This window comes from Nannobrachium achirus (assembly GCF_963921795.1).
Source record: "Nannobrachium achirus genome assembly, chromosome: 6".
Taxonomy (NCBI): domain Eukaryota; kingdom Metazoa; phylum Chordata; class Actinopteri; order Myctophiformes; family Myctophidae; genus Nannobrachium; species Nannobrachium achirus.
In genome coordinates this window covers 34,866,502-34,883,290 of record NC_137815.1, presented here as the reverse complement: position 1 = coordinate 34,883,290, position 16,789 = coordinate 34,866,502, and the positions used below count along the sequence as shown (strand labels likewise).

The 16,789-nt window shown below is 42.9% G+C and overlaps 1 protein-coding gene across 1 annotated transcript in view; it reads right to left on the bottom strand.

Annotated features, from left to right (window-relative positions):
- Positions 1 to 16,789, bottom strand: part of rad18 (RAD18 E3 ubiquitin protein ligase) — a gene marked incomplete at its 3' end in the record, with an annotated part of 62,510 nt that overhangs the window by 9,346 nt on the left and 36,375 nt on the right. The window contains exons 11-12 of the mRNA XM_080728169.1: positions 14,885 to 14,981; positions 5,468 to 5,512 (exon numbers count right to left, since the gene is read on the bottom strand). Coding sequence (XP_080584295.1) covers positions 5,468 to 5,512; positions 14,885 to 14,981 — 142 coding nt within the window. The remainder of the gene's footprint in view (positions 1 to 5,467; positions 5,513 to 14,884; positions 14,982 to 16,789) is intronic.

Genomic DNA, 16,789 nt, shown 5'->3' with positions numbered 1-16,789 from the left:
AAAAATTTTGAGAAAAAAAATTTGAGAAAATAAATGTTTTGAGAAAAAAAAATGTGAGAAAAAAAATTTTTTGAGAAAAAAATTTTTTGAGAAAAAAAAATTTGGAGAAAAAAAAAATTGAGAAAAAAAAAATTGAGAAAAAAAAATTTTTGAGAAAAAAAATTTTGAGAAAAAAAATTGAGAAAAAAAAAATTTGAGAAAAAAAAAATTTGAGAAAAAAAAATTGAGAAAAAAAGAAAAGGTATGACACCAGCCGCGAGTCTGTACGACAAACGGTTCATGAGTTATAGAGGCACTTCCTGTTTGGTGAAGGGCACTTCCTGTTAAAGAGGGGGCGGGGCTTAATCAATTACAGCTCATCCCTATTGGTCGGAAAAAGACCAAAGTTGTGTGAGCATTTTACATTTTAAATGACGTTGCTAGGCAAAAGTATGGCAGAGTTATGTGGCGCCAAAGTTTCTGGGTTTTTTTCGGAGTCCCCCATTCAAAGTCAATGGAGTTTTTGGGCGTTGTTTTTTGCGGATTACATCGCAATCGTAAAGCGGATCGGAAAGAAAAGTAATAGCACACCATTCCCGGCCGAGCCGCACATTTTGATGTATATATTGCGGGGGTGGCGTAAATCGTGCGGCAGTTATTACGTGCCGAAGTTTCCCCCATTCTAAGTCAATGGGGTTTTTTGGCGTCGTTTTTTGCGAATTACGTCGCAATGGTAACGCGGATCGGAAAGAAAAGTAATAGCAACCTATTCCCGGCCGAGCCGCACGTTTTGATGTATATATTGCGGCGGTGGCGTAAATTGTGCGGCAGTTATTACGTGCAGAAATTCGTGGCGAAAGACTTAATTAATGACTTAAGTATGGCGGATTACAATAAGTGTTTTGCTATTGCATAGCAGGCACACTTAAATAGTAGAAAGAGCGAATACATTCTCTGGCACCGCCACCTGCCGCGGAACTGCAGCGGCAGACACTGCCGCACAACCGCTAGTTCGACCAGCAGTCGCACTGCACCGCCAGCGATAGGACCAGCAGTCCCGCCAGTAGGACCGGCGGCCGCCGCACGGACCGGCAGGTCCCGTAGCGGTAAACTGCCCGTCCGTGCGGTGGTGGCTGCCGCGGCAGTTACCAGCGATGCCGGTGCCAGATAGTGTATTCACTTTCTGCTATTCTGTCTCAGCCACCACCGCACGGACGGGCAGTTTACCGCTACGGGACCTGCCAGTCCGTGCGGCGGCCGCCGGTCCTACTGGCGGGACTGCTGGTCCTATCGCCGGCGATGCAGTGCGACTGCTGGTCGAACTAGCGGTCGTGCGGCAGTGTCTGCCGCTGCAGTTCCGCGGCAGGTGACGGTGCCAGAGAATGTATTCTCTCTTTCTACTATTCTGTCTTTGTTTCTGTCTAATAAAATATATTAGCTCTAATTACCAACACATTATTTCTTATTATGGCTTTATTCTGTCTTATTATGTCTTAAAGTGTACTGTAAAAGAGGATGCGACCAACATTTTCATGTCAAGGACCCCGTCACCCCTACATGTATTTGGCCCTGAATTTCACAAATGAAGATTTTGATTTCCGGAGGAGGCTGGTTCACGAGGCTAAGAAGATATGTCATCGTTTTTCAAAAATCAAACCTCGGTTCGAAGTGGAGCGGTGAATCTGAGCAGCTATACCCTGTGTGTGTGTGTGTGTGTGAGAGTCGCTTTGGATTAAAAGCGTCTGCTAAATGCCTAAACTGTAAACTGTAAACTGTGCCTGTGAGTGAGTGGTGAGTGTGCCTGGCCTGCACAAAACAGCGCCCCTCCTTTAACTAGTGTGTTGTGTGTGGCCACTCAAGGTATTGCCAGCCAGCCAGCCAGCCAGCCAGCCAGCCACCCAGCCACCCAGCCACCCACATACCCACGGACATACCTGTCTATTGGGAGCGCTTTCACCGCTCCAAAAATAACAGATCTACAAGCTCATAATGTGTTGTGTGACTCGTTCCTTTAACATACAGAGTTATGAACGTGTCGCATTGCGCCGCATTATGAGTTTGTAGATTGATTGGCTATTTTCGAACATCTAAAAAATAAAAACAGGGCACACGTATTTAAACAGTTCCTCATTTTGCTGGAACTCCCTAATAATGGCCCCCTCGGATAATAATGGCCCCCTCGGAACTCACTTCAAGACCAGTGGTCTTGGAGACATAATATTCATTTGTTTCCAAGACAAGGGTACAGTATTCAATTTAAAACCAATGTCCTGTACAGGAACAAGGCCTGCCTGTGTATACTGTACATAAAGGCCTGGGTTTTGCATTGTTTGATTGTGGCTGCCAGGACACACTTCAGTGCTTCTTATCACAGATGTGACGTCATCCACACCAGCAGCAAAGGCCTTCAACGTTCAGGCCGATTGAAGCGGAACTCGAAGCTATACAGATACTGTAATAATAAGTGTGCAGAATCAATTTCCACCCCTGTGGTTACATCACATAATATTTTACAAGAAAACATTCTGCTCCTGTCATAAGAGGACCTGCCAGGGCACTGTCATGTCATGACAGGTGAAAAAAAACCTGACAATATATGTCATGGCCATAGCACATTGGAAGAGATAGTCATGATGGGGAACTCAGCTGTGTAAAGAAGAGCTACTTTGTCTCTCCTCTGCCAAAATGAAAGCTACACCTTGACTTGAATTCGGTGACAGTAGTAGCCCCGGTCCTTCTCACAGACAAATACACATCTGACAGTCAACAAACAAAACAGTAAGAAATGACTCAGTATAACTCTTTCACTGCCATCGACAGAGGTCCACAGTGCCAAAGACGAGCACTCGTCAAAATTGTGTTTTTGGTGGTACAGGATAGTGGTCACTCCTGTCAGTGATCCTAGAACAACAAATCCCAGAATACCACCGGAAATTACATCATCCCAAAATCTTTCGCCCCATTCACTTCCAGGTTAGAGGATTTCGAAAAATCTCGGATTCTATTCCCAGATGCGTTTTTGCCATGTTTATCTTCCTTTATTCATTTCTGCCTAACTCCGCTAACACAGCAGCCTTATTGCCCAAAAAATCTGCCTTAGTCAAAAAGTTGGCTTAAAATCACTTTTCGATAGGCAAGCATTCTGATAGGCTGAGGGCCTAGGCAATAAGGCACAATGAAGCAGCAGTGTTAGGCAGTAATGTCAATTTGGCCAAAACATTACTTGGGTTAATTATGCTAACAATAAGCTGATGCATCAATATCAAAACAACCCCATTAACATTTAGTTAACTGCAACACTGTAAGTACCATCATTATTTGGAAGTCTCATATTGCAAAGTATACAAAAAAAAACCTAGGCGTTCAGGCCATCAGGGTCGATATGATGATTTGACTAGCTGTGTCAGATACAGTATCAAATCAAATCATGATCCAGTGGGTCAAGCTCTATAATCCATCACTGCAAGGGGTTGAGTTATGATGACACAGTGTGTTAATGAGAAAATGGACTGCAGACTGCAGGGGGAGAGAGCGGGGTGCCAGGTTGGACGTTGATGCATAAATAAATGTTCACACTAGATGTGTCAAGTTATACAGAGCCATGTCTGAGCTGACTGAATAGATTCTCATGAACACTTACTCCAACGTCTCTTCTAGACACTGTAGCGCCATGGTTTATTAAACTAGACGGAATGTAAAACAAGGCGGGGGCTAATAACAGCTTGGCTTTCATGTGTATCTCGGACGTCATGTGGACAGCATGATGCAACGTTTCAGCACAGTATCAAATTTAAGTAAAACTAGACTGCTCTCTGTCGAGGTGCCAACTTAAGCCATGTGCACTCGTGGCCATATATGGCCTACTTGTGCGCCAGCAGAGCGTGCAAGTACTACTTTCGGTGCTGTTCGGCGCTGTCTATATGTATGTGGGTGGGCAAGTTGGCACTCTGTCAAGGTGCCAACTTGGGCCTTGTTATTTATATCAGGTCACACTTGTTAGTAGTGATGTCACCAAGAACGGTGCTTCCTCATCCCGAAACAGATGCCACCGAAAGTAGTACTTCCACGCTCTGCTGGCGCAAGTAACTAGAAAGGTGCAATTCTGGGAAAGTGTGGTTGCACTGATGCAAGCAGCAAGAAATCCACTGGGAAATTCATTCTGTCTTACCATTTATCTAACTATTAATTTACAGAATGTCTGTCAGCCATCTGACATCACTGATACTAAACAGTGTCGCCACTCTGGTAACAGCCGCATGCTGAAACAATGCCCAAATTTGGAGATGACCAACATCACTGATACTAAACAGTGCCCAAATCCGATATACCCGCATGCTGAAACAGTGACCAAATTTGGAGAGGACTGACATCATGGAACACCATATGGGCATAAACGTCTGCCTCGGCAGCGCAGAGACAGCCGTGCATAGAGCGCCACCTAGCGGCGGACCCCCGACACTGCAGCCCGCAAAAAAGGCCGTAACTTGGCCCCCGAGCGACCGGGAGAGATTGGGCCGGCACCCAGGGGGTCCCCGGGAAAATACTCAAAAATAGCCAATCATACATGTGACCTGACGGTCGCTTATCTCCCGATTAGGGAGTCTTACTGGTATATTGTGATGACTTATGTGAAGCACGACAACAGTGTGTGAGGCATGACCAAAAGCTTCACTTTTATGTCTGTGCAAAAGTTTACAAAAAGCAGGTTCAGTTTGCCTGCAAAACATTCTCGAACCGAGAACAATAGTGTGGTTGCCTATAGCACTAATTAATTCATTTCAAGGCTGCTCAACAGCACCGCCGAGTGGCTGTAGCTGTTGCTGCCGTACTCGTACACATCCTCGTACACATCCGTACTCACACACATCCATAGTTATACAAACACACTCTGTCAAACGTTAGAGCGGCAGGCACCGCTCAAAAAGTAAAACAATATTCACCATAATAAGTGAAATATATTCAGGGATTTTGTGCTGATCAGTCTAGTGGTTTTGTAAGACTAGCCGCGGACAGACAGAGAGACCGTCTTTTAGACATCTCGGCCCCTAGGTGGTAAATGGTGCATTTATATAGAGCTTTACCAAAGCGATTGACATAGATTACATTCATTCATACTCATGAACACTGATGGCAGGGGAAACCATGAAAGGCTACAAACCAGCATACCCCTGAGCCACTGCCGCCCCTGGTGCCATGACATTTAAAAAAAAACATACTTACCTGTACATCAAAAATGATGTGTACACTACTATAGCTTTTAACTGGAGAAAAAAAAATCAGTGGCTAGCTGTATGGACAAATTACAGTATATTCTGTAATTACCTTGCAAAGGCAATCAACTGCATGAGCAAAAATTGGTGCTACAGGAAACCTTTCATGTACCTGTCCTAATATGGCCAACGCAGGAGAAAACATTCAGATGACCTTGATTCTCAGCAGAAATGTGACGGTTTTAATAAACACTTGCAAGGACAATAGAAATACTCACTCAATGCTTGGATGAGGCTCTGATCCAAAGATGTCTGAAATGGAACTAAAGGGAAAAGAGGAGAACAAGAAAAAAGATTATAATTCATTGCAGCTTGTGGCAAGCTAAAAACAAATAATAAAAACTGCAGTATATTAAATATATGCAACACCTTTTAAAACTCATTTAATGCCACCGAACGAGTTTCACGAGTTATTCCCAATGGTCCACAGGCCACACTGCCACCGACGAGTTGGACAAGTTGCTTATTTTTTTACTGTGGATGGCGCTCTTTGCTAGCTTATGTGTCACTAGTTATTTCTGGGGTAACCGGAAGGTCACCTGACACGTTGATGACGTAATCGGAAATAAAAATAGCTTTCACTTTTTGGGGGGGAAAAAAAGGGGGAAAAGCCTCAGTGTTAGTCTATGGGACGAGTGGTGGAAACGAGGTGGACACGGAAACAGCTATCTTTGGAGTGGATAGTTGCGAGTGGATAGGGATAATAATGTTACAATTACAGGACACCTGTGGGCAACTTTTGAGCTCTCCATTTCTGCAGACAGCTACTGTCTGATATCAACCGCACATCATTTTTACTAGGAGTTTAAAATGAACCCACTCCTGTCCAGAAGGCATGTGATACGTGGGTATGAGTAATTGGTTATTGAAAGGGTAAACCATGGGATAAAAAGTGCAGAAAGCAAAGCTAAGCAGAGGCTGGATGTGCCGCCTGCTCTGCGTGCCAGGATGAGGAGCTTGGTAGTGCCTGCTGCTCTGTTTATTCGTTGGAAGTTTTACAACTCAGAAGAAAAGTGATACTCACACTGAAAAAGTTATTACAAACATTTCAAAAGATGGTGTGAAAGAAAATTGCACAAGTTTACAATACCCACAGACTGTGTCTCAAGGTGGAAAACATTATAAACAGGAGATGCAGAGAACAGCAGTTAGTTGGGGTCAGCAGCGACGGCCACATTCTAGGCCGCGTAACTGCAGAGCCTCATCTCTTTAAGTACACAGTGAGAAGCAGGAGAACAATAACAAGCAGCTTGGAGGTGAAGAAGGCTACAACTCTGGAGAGAGTCGCAGGTTGCATTGAATGGTAACGAGGTAGTGTTCAGGAAGACATGCCACGGAGGACCAGTGTGACGCCCACTGCAGTAGAGGGCGGCACTTTGTAGGAAGGGTTGGTGTGACGGAGAAACTCTGAGAATCGAAGCGGCAGGAAGCAAAAATAAGCTTCACAAGAGTTGACTGGACCGTCAGGTTGACATAAATCTATGTGGGACCACATGGGACCAGCAAAACATAAGCTGTTTCTTCAATTTTTTTCCTCCCCTCCGGAAGGGGATTAAGCTTTAGACGTGAGGCTTTTCTAAAATCAAAACAGAGTACTTTAACATTTGGGGAGTTATTACAAGTATTGTAGACCTTTTCAAATCATAATTCTCTTATCTTGGTACTGGTTTTGACCTGCGCTAACCAGAGAGCAAACTTGGCCCATCTGCTAAACCATAGCTATCATCCAGTCATACTCTTATCTATAAATGAAAAACTACAAAAACAGTCCTACCTAAGCAGCTTATTTTTTTGTGATATACTTTAATTCGATATTAGCCAGGATAATGCACATTAATTAACCTCACCATTCTGTGACCTAAAATTGACAGTTAAAATGACAATAGGAGGAAAACACCAGATGTGAGAATTGGGAGAAAGATGGAGTGGCGAAACAAGGACTGCTTCCCGTGCCCCTGTAGAGATGCCCTGTAATATGAGCCAGGGCTTAAGCATGAAGAACTGCAAAGAACATATCAGCAAATCATGTCAGCCAGCCAGGCCCTCGTACATCAACCACGTTCTCAAGATGTGGCAAAGAAAATCCAAGGAAAAGAAGTTGAGGTCTTAAGTGACAGGGGTCATTAAAAACATTATGAAGGACCATGCCATATATGGAGAGGTACTGGGGCCAATATGACGGTCAGGATAAATCACGGTCTTGCAAGGGAAAGTTTAAGGGGCCTATAGACACTGACCAGTCCCAAACCACACATAGAACCTCTCATCTCAGAGATGAATAGTCGTAAAATATTTTACTTCATGAATAGATGTTCCTGCAAGAACCGACTAAGACAATGTTAAACCTTGCAGTCTATGGCTCTTTTGGCTCCCTGCATTCTATGGGTTGAAGGGGAGACAGCCTTTTCTTCTAATCCAACCAATTCATAGTACAACTTATCTAAATGAGTTGTAACATACAGACTTTCAAAAGTTATTGGGGTTTTTACAAACACAAAGAAATGTGTTTTGGAGTAAATAAACGGCACTCATCTCCTGTACATCTCCTGTACAATATTATTTTTTATATTTAAAGATAGCCTCAAGTCAATTTGACATCAACAGTGGAGAGAGAGAGAGAGAGAGAGAGAGAGAGAGAGAGAGAGAGAGAGAGAGAGAGAGAGAGAGAGGAAATGGCAGGAGAGAGATGGGAAGGACATGATCAGGATTTGGAACACTAAAAGCTGATAAATGGGTTCTCTCTGGATGAAAATGACACTGAAAGCAAGGTTGTTCTCCTAACAGCGAAGTCTCAGTGATCTGACCTCATCCCTGTACGCAGCAGTCTAGTCATTGACATTGACGTCGTGTTCAACTGAATCAAAATGCTGTCGACTGACAGCAGTAATAAATGTGATGGGAGGTAAATGGTGCTACATCTGTTCCTATTCACCTGTTTGACAGGTTACAATGGGAAAGCAAAAATAAACAAGCAGGACATCTGCATTGTAAAACGATACTGATTCGATACAAAGACAAAACTGTACGATGCTTTTGCATATCGATATAGTAGATCATTGCAAATTAAAATATATTTTTTGATTCAGTTACTATATCGTTACACCCCTATTGCTTATTGTAAATCGCTCTGGATTAAGAGTGTCTGCTAAATGCCTAAATTGTAACAATAATTATCTGACATCATGAAAAGTGATCCAAACAATATTGTTTACGGCTATCGCTGTCTTTATCATTGTGGTGTGTGGATACTGCCATCCAGCCCAGTGGAAATGGGCCTTTAAACATGTAGTAGTTCACACTAATTACAAAATCCCAACCGAACCTGGACCCAGCAGTTGTTAATAACTTCTGACTAATTTTGAAAATTACCATTTCTATCAAAAGAAATCTAGGAACAGTGATGTGGAATTTAATAATACAATTAAGTCAATCCGTTTTCAAGGTCATTCACTGAGAGAGAGTTTTATTTTTAAATGATAAGGATGTTAATAACCGTTTTCCAGCATAACATTTCAGTGCCCCCGAAATGCAAAAAAACTATTAGGGGGGATGGAGGGAGCCCTCCAGGGAGTTAATTTCTGTGCTGCAGAGCAAAACATAAATCTAAAATAAACCTCAAGCTATATGACAGTAAGACGAAGCTTATCACATTCGGTCCCTCTGACTGCATCAGAGGTTTAGCTATTAAACTGGGGCATACGATAATATGCTCACACAGATTAAACCTGAGTACAGTTTGCCCCTTTTTGCATTTGATTGCAAATAAATATCCACGTGGAAAATTATAAATGAGGAAGCATTTTCGTTTAGCAATGGATGCTGGAAGAAGCTACTGTACCTACCACCCACAGCAGCATTTGTTTTAAACAGGGAAGAATCAAAGTTGACACAGTTAGGTAAAGTTAGCCGAAAGTTAAACCAATCTGGGAACTAAATCAAAATCAATATCTTTCTTCACAAATGTGTTCATAAAGGTGTCTACTATCACCTCTGAACTTTCTCAATCACAACTCCCTTCGGAAACTTTGTGGGAGCCAATCAAAGTTGGGGGTATCGGGATACCTGGGCCTGGGATTAAAGGGGACAAAATAAAAAAATTGCCAATATGAGCGTATGAGGTGTGTAATTAGGGTATGTTTGGGCTGCTGAATCCATTCCAACCATTAGTGTTCAGTTAAAATGACTCCTTGGCCATAAAATAGGCCTAATTGGCTAAGGCTTAGCCAATCATGTCATTCGAGTTCACCTGTGTCCTGTTAGTCCCTATGTTTTAAAACCTTTTGAGTGTTCCTTGTCAGATTGTATCATGTTATCCTGTGTGTCATGATGTGCGCTTACCCGCCTGATCTTGAATAGTTTTCATGAATTCAAACCCTACTCCAATCTTTTTTTTTATTGCCAATATTATATGTCTCGTGGCCTATTTTATGGCCAAGGAGTACTTTTTACTGAAAACTAATGGTTGGAATGGATTCAGCAGCCCCACAATACCCCAATTACACACCTCATACGCTCATATTGGCCATTTTTTTGTTCCCCCTTTAATCCCAGGCCCTCGGGATACCCCCAACTTTGATTGGCTCCCACAAAGTTTCCGAAGGGAGTTGTGATTGAGAAAGTTCAGAGGTGATAGTAGACACCTTTATGAACACATTTGTGAAGAAAGATATTGATTTTGATTTAGTTCCCAGATTGGTTTAACTTTCGGCTAACTTTACCTAAGAGGATTTGCATGTGGATACACATATCATTGCACAACATCTTAGGATCTTAGAAAGGGGATACAATTGTGCATCAGATACAACTGATGCACAATTAATGGTGCCATCATTGGCCGCAATCTAATCTTTGTGAATTCATGCATTGGAGTTAGGTCTGTCACGATTATGACATTTTACAAGACGATTGTCACTCAAATAATTGCGATTAACGATTTAATTGTGTTTTTGTCGTTGACAATTGACGATCTACAAGCTCACAACGCGTCACATCGCGAGCATTGTGAGCTTGTAGATCTGCTATTTCCACTATTTTTGAAAATGTTTGAAAATATATGAAAAATAACAAACGATGACAATTATGCGATTACCGGTAGACGATTATGTCAAATAATTGTGATTAGACATTATGTAATAATTGTGACAGGCCTAGTTGGAGTCTAAAATCCCTGCAAGTCTGTGCTGCTCTTTACGCCCAACTAAAAATCTGCCTCAGGGATCCGATAGAGCAGGGGTGGGCGATTATTTTTTCCATGGGTCCACATGAACAACAGAAAATATTGTGGAGGGCCGGGCCAAAAGGCAGTGCTCCCCGCAAGATGTGTTCCCCGCAACAGCTTTACCTCCGACTTAGTGTAGCCCCAGCCAATAAACCGACCTGCAACAGCCCTGCCAATCGAGCTCAGCTCTATGGGCAGTACATTGGTTTGCGTGTTGGACTGGCGAGTGAGAGAGTGGTGTTCAATTCCCGCTCCCATGCATCACTACATTAGCACCCAGCATTCGGCAGCGACTTCTCCTTTTTTAGCCACTTTAGCCATTTTTGATGGGTAAGATAAGGCAGGTCATCTTGATTTGTGACCACTGACTGACCAGTCTGACCACCTGCTTGTTATTGCGACAACGATCCAATGATCACCATATGTACAGTACGCAAATAAAAAACTTCAAAATAAAAGCAATGCAGCTTTAGTCCATGCATGAGGTAAAATTAGAAAATGTGTTTATTTTGTAATTTGTCATTAACCCTACACGGGACGGTCAGAGTGAACTAAAGGGCCATATACGGCCCCCGGGCCATACAATGCCCAGGTCTGCGATAGAGGAAAGGAAATAGGGTCACAGCAACTTAATTAGGGTCCTGGAAATGTTGTAATTAGATTGTGAGATATCTCGTGAGATGGTAATATTTTGGCCTGAGGCTGGCGCTAGATGACAGAGGTCATGGGATCAACCGAATCTTGAGGGTCCCATCTTCCAGGGAGCGTACGTGAGACGCAGTTTCATGGCGATCCACTAGATTTTGGGCTAACTTGTTTAAGAAGGAGAGTTTAGCCTAAGGCACCCGAGTAAAGAACATAGGGGGGGTCACCAAAATCAGCAGGGTTGCTGAGCGCATTAGGTTTCATGACAATCTAGGACAGTGGTTCTCAACCTGTGGGTCGGGACCCCCCAAAATATTTTGGGAGGTCCCCAGATGATTAACTTAATGTGCAACATTGTTTTCTCTCTCAACAGTAAACAAACCAACATAACGTTTAAGTGTATATATAGGGTATCTCCACATTTCTAAAGAGACAATTTAATTTAATACATTTTAATACATCTAAAATGACAAATTAAACATTGGCCAAATTGTCAAATATTAGAGGGGGGGGGGGGGGTCCCCCTCTAATATGGGGGGTCCCCAGTTAAAATATGATTATTTTGGGGGTCACGGCCTGAGAAGGTTGAGAACCACTGATCTTGGAGGCAGTAGCTTTTGTTTTGTTTTTTGTTTTTTTGACACCATTCGCCACCAAACTTTTAATTCAGCTCAAACAAGCTAATCAACACTTTTAAATCTCCTTTGTTGTGTTTTTATGCATTACAAACTATTGTTTTTTTAATTTATTTTATGTACACGTTTTTACTGATTTGACTCGTCTGGACTTCATTCCATAGTAATTTTCAATTACCTTCCGGTTCCCAAGCGGCCACTCTACATCCTGAGCCACTGGCGACTGTTTATTATAAACCTTCATAGTCTTGTTGATGCAGATTTGTATTGTCTCAAAGATGATGTACTAATTCTCAGGCTTCACCCCCCATCATCCAGAATAAATCCTCTGCAGATGTAATTATTCTTCTGGACACATGCCAGGAATGAACCAAAGTTCCAATAAAAACAACCTGCCGTAAACGATACAGATCGTTATGAACATCGAAAGAACTCTGTCCAAGGTCCATACTGTATGTTATGAAAGCAAGGATTAAATACTCCCACTGAGGATATTCGCTGAGATTAAAACATAGTTCCTCTGTATTATACATGACCCCGACACTCTCCTGTTTCCAAGAGGTATTGCCACTAGGATGACTAGGTGTCAGCTCACATAGTCTGTTCATTACTGCACGACATTATGCCCGGAGCATGAAACTCCTTGCCCTGGCCTGTGGCTTCCCACAACAAAGCAATAAAAATGTCATTGCGAATGATAGACACAGACAGGTGCCTGAATAATAGCGAACCAATACATAGAAGCAGGAGGACTTGGATAGAGACAGGAAGGGCGTGTAAGGGACACAAAATAAATGTTAGAAGTATTGTTTATTATTACAATGTTTTGCTTGCGGTAAGCTTCTACAGATGGCTCTCCGACCTCACCGGCATATGGCTAAATGGTCTATTGCTGACACACTTTAATTTATGCTACCATAAAGCCATTTTTGCGTAACATCCATTTAAGTAGTCCGTTTTAACTCTGTTGTCATTATAGCGTCTATACCAGTGATTACCAAGCTTTTCTGGATCAGGGCTTACTTGAAAATGTCTCTAGTGTTCATGGCCCACGCATCTGTGCATTTTCAGAGCATATTTATGGATCAGTACTGGGAGAGAGGCCTGCCAGACTCACTGGAGTCTGTTGTGGAAGAGATGCACACACACAATAAGAGAGGCAGGCCATGAGTCATCTTCTCCACAACAGCCTGGCAGCACAGAAAAACAGGATCTGTTCTGTTCCAAGAATGAACAGTTTAAGGGCACGGTCACACCAAACTCTAGCTGCCGGATGATAAACTGATAAAACTTTTTTGCAGCCAGCGGATATTGTCCCAATAATACCAGTGACGCACCAGGCAGTCAATCACTTTCAGGACCCTGAAACGGCCTTGTCTTGATGTTGCTAGGCGACTGCGGCCATCTTTATTTTTAGTGTCCATAGTGCACTTAAATGGTAAATGGCGCCATTATCCACCGCGCTCCAAAGAGATTGTGCATTACATTCACCCATTCACACACACAATCATACACAGACGGTGATGGAAACTATGCAAGGCACCAAGTTACCAACCTGCACACCGGGAGAAACTAGGGGTTCAGACAGAGTCTTGCCCAAGGACTCTTCGACAGTAACTCTGGGGGAGCCTGGGATCGAACTCGAACCTCCCCCACCATGCTGCTCTATGGGATATCTGAATTTCCGGTTTATTTGAATGTGTGTGGTTGTTATTATTTGATACAAATTAATAAAGTACCAATCATAAAAAAAAGTATCTATCTATCTAGCTCAAGGGGGGGTCCGGGAACCCTAGGGGGTCCTCAGAGTTACTACAGGGCTCCTCCAAATCTTTGTTTGATTGCGACCGAAGGTCGCATTTACCCTGAAAAACCTTGTCGCTTGAGTGACCTTCCTTCTGTGACCTTCCTTCTGTACAGGAAGCGAGTTGTGACATCACTTCCTGTACGGGGCGGCTACACAAGACAAGAAAGACAAAAAAAAAGAGAAGGATACACAAGACTAAGACAAAAAAAGAGAAGAATAAAAAAGAAAAAAAGCAGGAGGAGGATAAAGATACCAAAAGGAGAGAGAAGAAAGGGTGGATGAGGTACAATGTGCCGATCTGATACAGGGCGGCTGGACTTAGATCACCTATGAAAGAATGTCCATCCACCTGGAGAAAAGAAAATGTAACAAGGAGGTGGCAACGGGGCGGCCAGATAAAGTTATTAGGCCTGGATCCAATAAGTCGACGCACAGGATTCCAGAAGTGTAGCGCTTATTCGCTCTTGTATCAAACCGGTACTCGAAACGTTCTTAGAATTTAACATATTTTCTAAAGTAAATATGGGGGCGGCTGTGTTAAGGCAAACTCCACACAGAAAGGCCCTATCGCCCACACCCTAGGCGATAGGGCTTACATGAACAAACTCCCCCCAGAATGACAACAACTAGAATCGTCAGAGAAACGCTGTGGTTGGCCAGATGGTCAAGAATTGGCGCATGTCACCCTGAGGTCACCCTCAGGTTTCTTACTAGTAGAAATATTTTTTCTTCTTTTAACCACTTGAAGCCTAACGTCCATATTCGGAGAACTTTAGCCAAAAATAGCCGATCTACAAGCTCACAACGCATCGCAGTATTTTGGCAAAGAGGTTTCTTGTAGAGGGGGAAAAGAGCAGAATAAGTGATAGGTCAAGTTTATTAAGTATTGACGATTCAAGTGGTTAAATATCTGGAAACACAAATTTACTTTCCTGGTTAATAAACCAGACTGAACACAACAACACCCCCTGGCGGTAGTGGTGTTGTAGTACGGTCTGGCACCGATCCATTGAGATTCTATTTCCTCAACCAGCTTCAAGGGTTGGCCAATCAGGGTTGTATGCTTAGGGCATGTGGTTTCAGTAGGCTTGGGGCAAACCCCAGAAATGAAAACTCTTCCTGAAATCCCATACTCTCTTCCCAAAACGAAGTGTGTGATAGAGGCTGGCAACGCCAGGCAACAAATTTACATGAACCCAAAATACACTGATGATTGTGCTGTCAAACGATGAAACTATATGGAATTTCATCTCCCTCTCAACCAAGGGGTCCTTGGCCTGAAAACATTGAAGACCCCTGATCTAGATTCAATAACCAGGGCTCAGCTCACCTGCTGATGGAGGCGTCACTGTCTCCTCCAGTCTCATCTGAAGTCATGAATACACGGTCTGGTAGGTTGCTACAGTCCTTCAGCTCTGTTGCTTGCACTAAAGGAAGAGACATAATCAATGTTGGAAGTACTCACATTTTGTACTTCAGAAAAAGTACCAATACCACAATGTAGAAATACTCGGTTACAGATAAAGTCCAGAATTCAAAATGTACTTGAGTAAAAGTACACAAGTATTAGCATAAAAATATACCAATAGTACTCATTATGCAGAACGTCCCATTTTCACAAGTTTCCTTGTGTGTAAAAATACTTTGAAAAGAGACGATCAACAAGCTCACAATGTGTCTGTTTGAGACACGTTGTGAGCTTGTAGAATAGCCTAAGTATACATAGGGTTGAAGTGGTATAATGTATATTTTGTAATAATAAGAATCTACAAAGTAGCTAACTTTTTGAATAATTGGAGTAAAAAAGTATAATATCTGCCTCTGAAATGTACAGTAGTGTAGAAGCAAAATACTGAAAATTGGAAAAAACACTCCAGTAAAGTAAAAAGTCCTCATAAGTGCACCAAGTCCAGAGTACAGAGTAAATGTACTTAGACACCATTGGACATAATGTATCATCATGTCAACACAGATAGTCATTAGTCAGCAGGAAGCAATGAGTGATCAAAATCACCCAATCGCCATAAGCAGTGCAAAGCCCCAGTTGCAATGCAAAGAATTATAATTCCAAGATTACAGGATTTGCTGCCTACACCATAGAGAGAGGCTGAGAAGAAGAAGAATATATGTTTATTGTCCGTAAAGCCAAAGCCTAGATCTCAGAATAGAACAGCAGCCAAGCAATTCATTATATCACACCGTCCATATGATTTAGTTTGTTCCTCTGCCTCGGGGGGGGGGGGGGGGGTTGCCAACTTCCCACAGCTATGACTGTGAGAAGTGCTTACCCCCCGGCTCCACCGGGCGCGTCGAGCGTCGCGTCAACGTCAACGCTGGGAACGCTCCCGTTTTAATCAATGAAGGGTGCTCCACTGCCGACGGCGACGGCAACGTCGGACGCTCCGGTGACTGCGTCCAAACTCGAAAATCGCCCCGGTTCAATTTTTTGGCGGCGTCCACAACCTCCAGTCATGTATAAAATATGATTAAATGCATTGTATATTTAAATGTAGGCTATATACGTGCTTTTCTGCTGTTTGCTATCCATTCACGTCATTCACAAGGGTGACTAGATGTCCCAAAAATCCTAGCATATTTTTTTTAAATATGTAATTACAGCGGTCTTCTTTGATAAAAGGATGTATAAACACAACAGGCTATAATCATGACAAAACAAAGTGGTCAGTGGTGCATTGCTGCTCTCTGCTGTGAACATAGTGTGCTCTATACGTTCACATTCAGGTCACAAATAGTTTTATTCCTGTTTGAAAGTGATTTTCATGTTGTTTTGGAAATGGGCTATATTGGCCATGATGAATACCTCACAGTCACAGGCTGTGAGGTATTCATCATGGCCAATATAGCCTATTTCCAGCGCAGCGGCTGTGACTCACACAGCCGCTGCGCTGCGGTGTAGCCGGTCGGACGTCAATGTGACGCCGTCAATGAAGCCGTCACGACGCAGAGCAACGCGACGCCGCCAGTGGAGCCCTGGACTTATGGGGACTGGATAGGCTGCAAAGTCACCTATATGGTAGCTGGAGAACACTACAATGTTTATTTGTATTGTATTTTTTATTTAGAGTATCTTTTCTCCCCTATATAGTCCTTATTCCAATAGATTCCTTCCCACACACACGTCTACGATGTTGTCTGTTGTATCCTACTGACTCATCTGCCAATGAGGAGCCCCGACAGGGAAGACTACGTCCTACTCCTCTCGCACAACACTCCC